We start from the raw sequence: 13,736 nt of genomic DNA on the forward strand, positions 1-13,736 counted from the left end.
CATTACTTTGTTTCCCTTTACTACCTCTCTGTTGTCATTTTCCACTGATGTCCGATTTTTTTTTACTCTTTATATTTTTGAAAAAGTTTTGGTATCCTCTTTTATATTATTGGCTAGCTTACCTTCTTATTTCATCTTTTCTTCCCTTATTGCTTTTTTAGTTGCCTTATTTTGGTTTTTAAAAGCTTCCCAATCCTCTAACTTCCCACTAATTTTTGCAATTTAGAATTTTGCAAATGAGTTTAGACAAGCTTGCTTTTATTTGACATCTATATTTGAGGTGATGACTATAAACACGTTTTGGCTGAATGGAAAGTGACATTTCCTGCTAGAAATGAGGTATGTTTAGAATCCAGTAACTTGAAAATCTGTCAAATAAGCTTTTTGCACCATTGCAAAGATCGTCATTTGACACCAATTTACCTGCTGGACCCTTAATTTTATGATGAAAGGTAGAGTTTGTGAAAAATCCTGGTGTATCAGTGACTACTGTTGAACCCATGTTTTTAATTTTGAATTAAGGTCCTGATGTGTCTTCAACCAAATTGTTGTTTGGAAACAGCATGGCAGAAGGTCCTGCAAAATTGAGATATCGACGGTTGGAACCAACTATCCAGAAGTTTGTTAAAGTTGCAATCCCAACAGACTTGGAACGGTTGCATAAGCACCAGATAAATATTGAGAAGGTTTGTGGATTTATACAAATGCTTTCATGCTATACATATTTTCTTTCAGTGGTACGTTTTTTTGGTAATGGAATATTAATGAATCTACTTCAAAATCAAAAACACACACTGAATAGTTATGAAATGGTGTAAAATGTGCTAAACTTAAAATTAAAATAGGTTAAATGATGATTGATTGGATTTATTGATTGATCAAGTTTATTCCTTCCATAAAAAAGACAAATTAAGTTCAGCCAAATGCCATCCAATCATTTTACTTTTTGTCATCAGAAAAGTGATGAAAGATGTCAAGGAAGGTGCTATTCAGCAACCCTTACACACCAGCAACCTGCTCACTGATGCCCAGTTTGGGTTTTGACAGGACCACTCGGCTCCAGGCTTCATCATAGTCTTGAGTCCAAACTTGGACCAAAAAGCTGAATTCCAGAGGTGACGTGAGAGTGACTGGCATCAAGGCAGCAATTAACTGTGTATGGCATCATGATAGTATTGAAGTCAATGGGCAAAAACACATCAGTGGCTGGAGTCACAAAGAAAGATGTTTTTTGTACATCAATCATCCCAGCCCCAGGGCATCCATCACATAAGTTTCTCAGGGTAGTATCTCAGACCTGGAATGGGCTGATAGTCTGATGTGGGAAAGGTTGGACAGGTTAGGCTTGTATCTGTTTGAATTTAAAAGAGTGAGAGGAAACTTGATTGAAAAGTACAAAATCCTGAGGGATCATGACAGAGGGTGAATAGGGAGAGGATGTGGGAGATTTAGAACTTAAGTTTACTGTTTTAAAATAGGGAGACACCTGTTTAAAGCAGAAATGAAACATTTTTATTTCTCTCAGAGTTCATAAGTTTTTGGAGCTCACTTCATCAAAATGTGGTGGAAGCTGTCTTTGAATATTTTTAAGGCAGAGGTAGACAGATACTTGAAAAGCAAGGGGGGAGGGGTGGAGGTGACAAGATACTGTATGTAGACAGGAATGCAGAGTTGAGATCAGCTATGGTCTCACAAAGTGGTGGAGCAGCCTTTAGGGGCTATGTGGCCCACTCCTGCTAATTCATATACTAATTGTGTCCTAGATCCAACCATCTTCAGCTACTTCACCATAAGATCAGAAGTGTAGATGTATGGTTGCATGGGCTGATAAGTTGCAAGTAACATGTGCACCACAAAAGTGTCAGCACTGATCACTGAGCACTGATAAGAGAATCTAACCAACACCCAGTGGAATTACCATTGTTGAGTCTCCCACCATCAACATTCTGGAGGATCAGCAGAAGGACAAGTGGACCAGACAAATAAATAGTTACTACATCCCAGCCCCTGGGCATCCACCACAGGTCAGAGAGTGGGTATTCTGTCAAGAGCAACTTACTACCTGACACTCCAAGGCTACTATATACAAGGTTTGTCAAGAGGTAGACAGATACTTGAAAAATAGGGGAGTGGGTGGTGAAAGGATACTGTATGTAGAGAGGAATGCAGAGTTGAGATCAGCTATGATTTCACAAAGTGGTGGAGCAGATTTTAGGGCGATGAACAAGATAGAATACTGTCCAATTGCCTGGTTGAATCCAGCTCCAACAAAACTCAGAAAACTCCGCTATCAATGCACCATGTGCCACCGACAAAATGTACTGCCATTACTTGCACTGATGGCACCTCCACACCACACTTCCAACCAACCAGCAGGACATGGGCAGCAGGTACATGAGAACACCTCCACCTGCAGATTCCTCTCCAATTCAGGTACCATCTTAACTTGGAAATATATTACCATTCTTTCATGGTCATTAGGCCTAAATCTTGGGACACCCAAACTGCAGCATTGTGGGAATACCTTCACTACAAGAACTGCAGCAGGCCAAGAGAGTGGTACCCCACCCCCTTAGGGGCAACTAGAATAAGGTAATAAATTCTGACCTTGCCGACAATGCTCACTTCCTGAAACTTAAATAATAAAAAGATGATTGGCGGGGATTTCTTTATTTTAGATGATTAGATTTCCCTTCAATCAAGGTGTTAAAAATCATATGAAAGGGATAGATACAACATGAATATTTCCATTGAGGGAAGGAGATTTACAAGGCAAATGTTTTTACACAGGGAATGCACTGCCAAGAGAAGTGGTGGATGCAGATATGATAGCAATGTTTAAGAAGGCATTTAAAACAGGCATATGAACAGGCATGGAATGAAGGGATATAGATCATATGTAGGCAGATAGGATTAGTTTGGATGGCATCATAGTCAGCACAGCCATTGTAGGCTGAAGGTCCTGTTCCTGTGCTGTACTGTTCTATGCTCTATGATGGGAAAGGCATAATCTTAAAATTAGAGCTAGGCCTTTTGAAAATGAATTCAGACAACCATTTTTCAGACTGGTCTGTGGAGATTTGAAACTCTCTTCACCACATATCTGTGATATTGGTCATTTGAAATGTTCCATGCATACTATATGATAGGATAAAAGTTGGTTTAATTGATTTGAGATATGGAGAATGTGCTTAAGGATCTAAAGTGCCAACTGTTTCTCTGTACCATTCATTGTCTTCTCCCTGTATCTTCAAACTTGGTGGTGTGCTGTGCCATGAGGCTTGCCATTTCATTTAATTTTACGAATAGTATTTAAATTGAGGGACGTTTCTCATTTTAAAAAGTGATAAATCAGGTAACTTAGTGATTTTGAAAATCAAAGAAAAACCCTTGATGCTGGAAATCTGAAACAAAAATAGAAAATGCTGGAAAAACAAAGGTTTGCAGACCTGAAACATTGACTGTTTCTCTTTCCACAAATGCTGCCTGACTTGCTGAGTTTGTCCAGCATTTTCTGATTTTTTTTCAGTTTAGTGCTTTTTTTTGCAAGCATATAAAATACAACATTAAAGTGACCTCTTTTATCAATCTTATTTATAATTTTTATGTCTGATCAAGAAAATTACAAAGGTTTGTTCTAAATAATCAAAGGTATTTAAAGCACTTACCTGGAAAAAACAAAAACTACCAGCCCTTTGTAATCATCCATATCTCGACTATTGTAAATTGTAAACTATGGTATAATTTAGATGCAGACTCTTCTGTGATTGTATTGAACAACTGAGCTATCTGCAGATACCAAAAGGGTCTGCTAGTTTTGATCAACTTGAGGATTAAAGTCAATGACGTATACCTAAATTGCACCTACTGTTGTAAGATTGTAAGTCTTGGACACTACAGGACTGAATTATTCTAAGAAAAAGCATGTAGGTCTGTATGTTTCTGAAATTGTTAAATGTATGGTATTGTAGATTTGTCATTTGGTTTCTGATCCAAAGAAGTGCCATTGATGTGGCCCAGGTTCACTAAAATATAGCCAATATTAATTTTCAATATAAATATTTATTTTAATTTTGTGTTTGATATTTGTATCCTATGGTGTGTATTTTGTGGTAGTCTTCACAGTGAACTTCTGGTATCTACTGTCAATAACACATTAAATTGGCAGTGACTTCACACTTTGTGAATGAGTGCTTCAATACAGAAATTTCAAAGTTGCAGTTGGTGATTTAGTGCACTTCCATAAGCATCTCCTTTGTAATCAAGAGGTATCTCTTGAACTGACGTTAATTTAGACTATTTATAAACTATTCCCACTCTGATGCCCTAAAATATTATACTTTGTCACGTGTTATAAATAACTTTAAGGATAAACTAAGGTATAATTACTTTGTTGAAAAATATCTGGCCTTGAAATACCAATTTATTTTGTAATTATTCCCTCATGTAATTATTTATAATATAAAGAGATGTTAAAATTTAATTTTAAAAAAAATGTTTATGATATTTCAACTGCCACCTTGTCCACTTACATTTTGCGGTTTGTACGACGTATAAAAAGCTAATTTAAAAAATAGTGTTTTTGCATTCTGGTGTGCTGGAGATGAGAATTCTGTGATTTGATTGGCTGCTCATCCAGCTGATCTAATCACTGGTAATTTACAGTAGCCATTTAACCTAACAACCTCCATGTCTTTGGAATGATGGAGAAACTGAAGGTCTAGGAGAAAACCAATACAGTCTTCATACAGACAATATTGGAGATCAGAATTGAACCTGGGTTATTGGAACTGTGAGATAGCTGGACTACCTGCAGTTGACACTTTTTGTATGGGTCCTGCAAAAATTGGGCCATTGCTTTATCGTATAGAGACCTGCCATTTGTATTTAAACTTTTCTGTTTGAGGATTTAAATTTTGTGTGTGATGGCTTGAAATTGTGTAGCTTCCATAGATATGCATCATTCTCCTCTGTCATCTACTGAAATTTGTCGAATTATGTTATGATTAATTTATTTATAACAACTAAGCTGCAACTATTCTTTAATCCTTGTTATTGAAGAATGTAAAGCAATGATTAAAATAGGTTACCTCTGTTAAGATACCAAAATGTCAGATGAAAAATGTTATTTAAATACGTCAAATACCTGTCCCCTGTTATAACTAACAATTTATAAATAAATGTCGGAAAAAGGTTCGTAATGCACAGCTAGTTAATCAGCATCTCAAAGATTTTAAAAATTGTTATAATATTTATGTTTAATTCTTTTTTGGATTGGTTTCCTTAGATTTTATTGCCTTCCTGAAATTGCAATAAACAATTTAATCAATTTATTTTCCTAAATACTCTTTCAATTACATAATTTTGCTACTGCAAATGGGCTGTTGTTAATTTAATGGTCGATACAGCTGTAATGATTAACCTATTATTTAATGCTTGTAACATGTCTTTGATGCTTAGGATTGTTGCAAGTGAAGGATTTCAGTTTACACTAATGTAATCTGCTGGATCCCATTGGCCCTGTACACCACTTGTGAATCTCTGAGAAAGTTCGAGACTTGCTGGCTATTCCTGAACTTAGTTTGATTTTAGTAGCTCAACTGTGGCAGTTCCACTCTGAATCCCTTGCATTAGCTGCTAATAAATTAAAATGACTGAATCACAGAATCGTACAGCACAGAAATGGGCCCTTTAAGCCCACCTCATCCATGCTGACCATGTTACCTATCTGCGCTAATCCAATTTGCCTGCATAAGGCCCATACCCCTCTACACCCTTCCAATCTAAGTACCTTTCAAATGCCTTTTTACACATACTAATTGTTTCTGCCCCAACCATCTTCTCTGGCAGCTCATTCCAGATAATCATCACCCTTTGAATGAAACACTTACCCCTCAGATCTCCTTTACATTTCTTTCCTCTTAACTCAAGCCTATGCCCCCTAGTTCCAAACTCCCCTGCCCTGACTATCTATCCTATTTATGCCCCTCACAATTTTATAAACCTAGTTGATCTATCCCATTGAATCCTTAGTATCTATGACTCCACCAAATTCCATGTCCTCTACAAACTTACTAATCAGACCACCTACATTCTCATCCAAGTCATTTATACAGTATATACAGGTCCTCCCCACTTGCATGCATCCAATTATGTACAGCTCATACATACAAATGAGCATTTGGGAAATCAACAGGATGGATTTGCTGGCTGCTGTGGGGCTGCAGTCATCTTCTGCCATGTGGCAACTTGGTTTGTGGCTGTGTTGCCAACTTGCCAATTGTTCGGGTTATGAACAGTTTTCAGGAAAAGAAACCTGCTGTAACTTGGGGAGAACCTGTATTACAAACAACAAAGGTACACTACTTGTCACTGACTTCCAGTCAGTAAAACACCTATCTACCAGTACCCTCAGCCTCCTATCACCAAGCCAATTTTGGATCCCGTTTGCCCACACACGTCAGATCCCTTGTACCTTAACTGAATTTGTATAGAATGACAATATTGCTGAAAAATGTCACATACAATGTCAAAATCACTATTTTTGGTAGGCAGAGCAGGTAGTCTTCCAGAAGATACATCTCTCATTTTCAATTTCACTTTCACATTTCCTTTTAAACAAAAATCTAAATCATCAGTGTAGTAAGTTGTACTTTAAAGCAGTAGAATATTTATGTATGGATACTTTTAAAATCTGCAGTTATGCCATTTAAAAATTGAGGGACAACATATTCTTAGTTGACTCATTCTACCCATTCTGAATCCTTCTCAAGATTTCATTTTTGGGTTATAAATTATTTTCTGAATGATTTTTACTGTTTTTATTTTGCTAGCAGTTACACACAGAACTATTGGCATTTATTCACACCTGCATATTTTGGGATTCCTGTGTGAATGCAGAAGTCCTGACCATGTTGTCTAAGCTCTGCCATCAACTTCCTGGTTGCGCTCCAATGCTGGACTCTCTGTGTATCCTACCAATGCATCCAGTTGACATTATATTTATTGGAATTGTGAGTACAGGCAGTGGGCTTCACACAGTAAAATCTAGGCCAATGAGTGTGATGTCTGAGGCCTTTTGAAATATGCCCTCTGAAAAAACAGTGCAATATCTGGTGATGAAAGTTCCAAATGTTGAACATCGATTTCTCAGTCTCCATAACCTCTAAGAAGTCGATAGACCCACCTTTTGTAGGACCTATCCTTTCTAAGTCACTGTTAGTGTTGTAAACATTATGAGCAATTTATTTAGTATATGTTTACTGCCTGAAACTTGTATCTGAAAGAGTGTGGATTTATAAATCAATTATTTTATCAGATAATTAACAGTGAGTTGCCCCTATATTTGAAAATTGGGAATAAGTTTCCATCCATATTTGAAATATGGATGGAAACTTATGTTTTTTTAATTTAACTGCAACTATTTAGCTGACAAGAGAATGCTGGACAAATCTAAAATAGAAATAATTCAGCCAATGTAGAGATCTTGTGTGGCTATTGTCAACTGTTCATGTAGAAACTAATTTTCCAATTTTGGTATGGTGTATTGCTATTATGATTCATCATGGAACACTAAAATTTCTGATGTATCACGTTGAAATGCAGTTCCAGTTGCTTTGATGGACAATAGTCTAATACAGTTATAATATAACAATGTACACAAAAAGTTTACTCAGACCACCTTAGTTAATAATTCACTTAATTAGTATATCCATTAAACACTCAAACAAAAAATTGTATTCAAGTCATGAGTTTGCAGTTTGATTTTGTGCAGATATTCATGTTAATTGTACCCAACATTAGAAACATCTAATATTTAACTCTAATGGCCATACTCTTAAATTATAATATGAGATAATGATTATGAAATGTATTCTGATATTTTTTCAATGATACATTTTTGATTGTGTAGCATTTGAAATGCACACTTGATTGTACACTTTCTGAATATAATAAAGATAAATTAGTGAATTGCAGAAAATTGAAAATTGTTATTCTTAAACAGTATTAGTGTTGTTAGGTTATATTTCTTTTCTTCAGAATAGAACCCTGATATGTCTCTTCAATATGCATTACAGTACCAACGATGGGGTCAGTGGGACAAGCTGCACCAGGAACACATCAACGCAAGCCGTACTGTGCAGGTAGATGCTGTTTGTATACTTTCTTTCCAGGTTGTAATATACCATATGCTGAAAATGATTGAAGGCCATGGTGAAGAACTTTCTCTGCTAGATATGGGTTTGTGTGTTTGCACCTTATCTTGCCTTAATGAGAAGTGAAATCAAGATGTTTGGTTTTGTTTAAAGTTCATTTATAGCATGCTTGGTGCAGTTGATAATAGATTGCTTCCTCATTCCAACATTATTCAACTTCTAAAGTAAATTATTTAAGGTCATTTAAGGATTAAACTGTTGTTATTTTCTGCAGCACAATTATTTAATTAGAAAGTAGAACACTGAATCCTATATTCATTTTAATCTGCCATTTAGGAATCCTTTCCCAGAATGTAAACTCGGTCAGTAGAGTTGAGTCATTTCCAAGGCAGTTCTGGAACACTAATATTATATGATTGAAGCTAAATTAATTCTATTTAGAATAAAAGAAAAAAAATACATCAATTAAGTACTAAGTTGATTTTTATTTGAAAAGAGCCAAGTCCTCCTTTCTCTCTTTCCTATAAATAGTTTAAGTTTTAATCTGAAAATTCTTATGATATGAAATGTCTTATCATCTGGTTTTTCAGATTAAAATTTAAGCTATTTAAAGGAAATGTTTAATAAATTTGAGTCCCAGATGCCTCTTGGAATTTTCACATTTAGCTGTTAAAAATGATTTTTCAGACATAGGGATAGGAACAGGAATAGACCATACCGTCTCTTGTGCCTTTTATACCTTTCAATGGACCATGATTGAACTTTTGCATTATTGCCATTTTCCCAACTAATCCCTGTGTGCTTTGATCTTCATAGTGCTCAAATCTATTGACTGCAGGCTTAAATACATTCAGTGACTGAAACATCAAGTACTCAATAAATACTGAATTGAATATTTACATTATAGTTGAGGAAAATACTGGCAACCCAGATATCCTAAATAACCTAAAATTAAGTCTGAAGACTGAACTTACTAGAGCTTATAATTAAGCATAAGTTATCAGAACATTATGGAAAGATTTCACTTTGGAGTGAGCAAGAGTTTTTCTTACGCAGGCCCTCAGAATTGAGGATAACTTGCTTCCACGTCATTTCTGTGACTGATAAGGCCAAAATGGGACCTGCACATATTGCCACCGATACACTGTTTGACAGAGTAGGTGGGTGGCTGGTTTTGGAGCTGGTGTGCTTCTTCCGCCATTTATGCAGGTGTGTTTTGACAAATAGTTCTTAATGCCATCCTGAATACTCTATTTCCATTTTGGACAATAACAGACCAGAGATCCCCCTGGGTTTGTGGGATGTTACCCTTTTTTTACTTGTATCTTTCCATCTGTCCATATGGTAATCACTTGTGTGTTAGAGCTGGAATGTCAATTCTGGAGTCTGGTGTCAGATATTACAACAACGTGGCTTGCTCATTGGAGCTGACTGGGTGTAATTAGGGCCTCAGTGCTGGGGATATTGTCCTGTGAGAGGTTGCTGACATTTTTTCACTTATCTTGCCAACTCAATTTGAAAGATTTCGGGAAGCATAATTGATAGTATCTCTCCAGTGCTTTGATATGCCTGCAGTTGATAATCCACATTTCATTAACATAAAGGGAGGCAAGGATCACTGCTGTCCATTAAACCATGAGATTTCTACTAGGTATGAGTTTTGATCTTCACTCTTTTCCTCACACAGGTAAAGGCTGAAGGAGATGGTGAATGTTGTCATTGATGTCTGCTTGCATACATTGATTAGAGGTCGCTCCTGAGATTTGGGAAGTGGTTCATATTTTCCAGGGTCTTGTGGACTGTAAATGTCAAAGGGTGACGCTGCATAGTTGGGGCAGGTTGGTAGAGGACAACTGTTTTGCAGATAAAAAACATAGAAACATAGAAAACCTACAGCACAATTCAGGCCCTTCGGCCCACAAAGCTGTGCCGAACATGTCCCTACCTTAGGAATTACTAGGCTTACCCATAGCCCTCTATTTTTCTCAGCTCCATGTACCTATCCAAAAGTCTCTTAAAAGACCCTATCGTATCTGCTTCCACCACTGTTGCCAGTAGCCCATTCCCTCACCACTCTCTGAGTAAAAAACTTACCCTGACATCTTATCTATACCTACTCCCCAGCACCTTAAACCTATGTCCTCTTGTGGCAACCATTTCAGCCCTGAGGAAAAGCCTCTGACTATCCACCCGATCAATGCCTCTCATCATCTTATACACCTCTATCAGGTCCCCCCTCATCCTCTGTCGCTCCAGGGAGAAAAGGCCAAGTTCCCTCAACCTGCTTTCATAAGGCATGCTCAGCATTCCAGGCAGCATCGTTGTAAATCTCCTCTGCACCCTTTCTATGGCTTCCACATCCTTCCTGTAGTGAGGCGACCAGAACTGAGCACAGTACTCCAAGTGGGGTCTGACCAGGGTCCTATGTAGCTGCAACAATATGTCTCGGCTCCTAAATTCAATTCCACAATTGATGAAGGACAATACACCGTATGCCTTCTTAACCACAGTGTCAACCTGTGCAGCTGCTTTGAGCGTCCTATGGACTCGGACCCCAAGATCCCTCTGATCCTCCACACTGCCAAGAGTCCTACCATTAATACTATACTCTGCCATCATATTTGACCTACCAAAATGAACCACTTCACACTTATCTGGGTTGAACTGCATCTGCCACTTCTCAGCCCAACTTTGCATCCTATCTATGTCCCGCTGTAACCTCTGACAGCCCTCTATACTATCCACAACACATCCAACCTTCGTGTCATCCGCAAACTTACTAACCCATCCCTCCACTTCCTCATCCAGTAGTTTATAAAAATCACAAAGAGTAAGGGTCCCAGAACAGATCCCTGGGTACGTTAAGTATAAGACCCATTCCCTTGTGTGCTACATTAGCCAACTTGATAATGACTTGAAATTTAGCCTACAAACATGCACAATTACAAGCATAGTATTCATACTGCATCTTGACTACTGAGATTAGGATGACATTGGTCGTGCAGTGGAGGTGACATAAATTGAACAGTTTCTCATTGTTCTACGATGAGCTCCGTTCCAGTGGGAAGGTAGTTGGGGTGAGATGTAGCATTTGGGTGAAGAAAATTGCAAGAAGAGTCGGGGTAATGACATAGCTATGCTTAATACCAGTCTGCACTGAAATTGGGTCAGTTGCAGGCCTGCTGGTTAAGATTATGGCTTGCAGATGCCAGATGAAAAATTTCTGCAGACAGCCAAATTTAAGAAGGGTGCTTCATGATCGTTCTCTATTGATGGATTCGGAGGCTTTTATGAGGTTGAAAAAGGCATGTGTGGCAGTTGATGTTGTTTACCACATTTCCCTTGGAATTGTTGTGTGGTGAAGATCATGTCTATGATGCTTCATGATGGACAGATGATTTGGGGACCAGCTCTTTGGCTGTTAGGAGGAGATGATTTACAAGACCCCTGTGGCAGACAGCAGGGAAATCTCTCTGCAGATTATTTTCCCTATGGCAGACAGCAAGGAAACCTCCACTGCAATTGGATTTATCTCCTTTCTTTGTCATGATTATGGTGTCTCTGAGGTCTCCTGGCATTTCCTCTTTCCAAACATGGGCAATGAGATTTTGCATTTGTGTCTGAAGTTCCTCTCCATAGAGCTTCAGCAGAGGTATCATTTGCTCTCAATGCCTTGTTGTTTGGCATTTTTGACTTCTGGTTGGCCAGGAATAGTAGGATTTACAAAGGGGGAGATCATGTTTGATGAACCAGAGTAAAGAGTTCTTTGAGCTAAATGATTGACTCCTAGTGCTAGACTGTACAACCAGGGAAAACATTCTTTTTCAGTATTCAGCCTATAAAAATCCTCAAAAAAATGTACATGTTACAGTATGAAATTCTCTCATTCTTCTAAACTGTATAAACGTAGTTGGTGTTATACTTGGGCTGTTCCCTTAAGACGCCTTTCTCATCCCAGGAATAAATAGAGAACTTTTGTTGCATCACCTCCTTAGATAAGGAGGTCAAAATTTTACATAGTACCCCGGTTGTGGTCTTACTAAAACTCTATATAATAGCAGCATGACTTCTTACCCTTGTATTCCAAGCCATTTATTGCAAAGACCAACATAGCATTTACTTTTGTAATCTTTACTGGACCGGTAAGTTAACTTCCTTCAATCTTTGTAAAAGGACACTCACGTTCATTTGAACACCAATGCCTACTAGATTCTCACATTTTAAAAAGTCTGCTTTTCAATTTTTCCTGCCAAGAAGATAACTTTATATGTCTGCATGTTTGTTTCTCTTTCTAATTTCTGGCTATCAGTATTTTTATTGAAAGTGAAATAATTTTCTGCTGCTTGTTCTGTTCAACTCTTCTGTGGTGAGAGTGATTTTAATGATAAAAATACTTATGCTTTGGTTTTTAATCACTGTAAAGCTAAATATCGTGGTACTTATTAACGCTGTAGTTTTTTTACTCTGTAATGTAAGGATCACACATCCAGTTTTTTCATCAGATTGAATAATATGATGGATTTAATGGCTCTCTGTTAAGGAACTAAAATAATAGATACCATTTATGAGAAGCCAGGCTCTCAGAAAATGTTCTTCTGGAGGACCATGATCAGTCTTTTGCAGATTAATTAGCTTCAGAGTGTTTTATTCAACTTTCTTACCTGAAAATTTCTTTTGTCTTGGGCTAATGAAGGAAAAAAGGAAACCAAACAGTGCATTTTACTTCGATATTTCAAAAACTTGACCCAGTAAAACGCTAATGAAATTTGGTCATTATGGTAGAGAAGACTCTCTTGTCATTTTTGCTTGCAGCAAAGTTCCACAACAGCAAAGAACTGAATGAATAGAAAATCTGTTTTTCAGTGTTGTCACTTGTAAATATTGGTCAGGACAGCAGGAGAATTCATTTTCTTTGAGTGGTTTCATAGACACTTTTACATCAGTTTGAGGTAGCTCTCCTCAGTTTAGCATTTCAATTTAAAAGACATCACCTATGACAGTGCAGCATTTCTTCAGTACTGCAGTGGAACGTCAGCCTAGGTAATGGCACATGATGCCTACAGCAAAACTTTTACCGAGGCCGGACTCTAAACTTAAAGGGACCTTCAAACTTGATTTCTTGCTGTTCATAATACCCCCAGGATTTGCTCCAGGGTCACTGGTAACTTAGGAAGCTTATTGGGCCTGACGTATCTTGTATATAAACTTTGTGCTGCTATAGCTGAGCACTCAGTTAATTATCTTTTCTTAAATGTCTCCTGTGCTTCTGTCTCTCAGTTATATAGTGGAGAGAGCAGGACCATGAGGAGAACATGGAAATCGGCATGGGGTACCTGACCTGGGTGTCAAGGGATCCATTGGGCAACAATATCCTGTTTCAGATCTCTTGCACCTGTTGAGATTGGCACAGTCTGCACTTATATTTTGAGATCACTTTCCTCTCCCTGTGCAGGCCTTATGCAGCAACAACCAAAGCACAAGAAATATTTGATCAAGGTATAGTTTTAATTCCACCTTCCATCATCATGCACCAGTAAAATGTAAATGTTTTTATTATTTTCCAACCACCTTTGTCTTAAA

At 37.6% G+C, this 13,736-nt stretch overlaps 1 protein-coding gene across 3 annotated transcripts in view; it reads left to right on the forward strand.

The window, feature by feature from the left end:
• The window catches only part of stx17 (syntaxin 17), a 74,921-nt gene that overhangs the window by 18,317 nt on the left and 42,868 nt on the right, over window positions 1-13,736 (forward strand). For all 3 annotated transcript variants that reach the window (XM_052016504.1, XM_052016503.1, XM_052016506.1), the window contains 2 exons: window positions 523-686; window positions 8,079-8,144. In XM_052016504.1, coding sequence (XP_051872464.1) covers window positions 564-686; window positions 8,079-8,144 — 189 coding nt within the window. In that variant the 5' untranslated portion in view covers window positions 523-563. The remainder of the gene's footprint in view (window positions 1-522; window positions 687-8,078; window positions 8,145-13,736) is intronic.

The sequence above is a fragment of the Pristis pectinata genome, chromosome 5 (assembly GCF_009764475.1).
Source record: "Pristis pectinata isolate sPriPec2 chromosome 5, sPriPec2.1.pri, whole genome shotgun sequence".
Taxonomy (NCBI): domain Eukaryota; kingdom Metazoa; phylum Chordata; class Chondrichthyes; order Rhinopristiformes; family Pristidae; genus Pristis; species Pristis pectinata.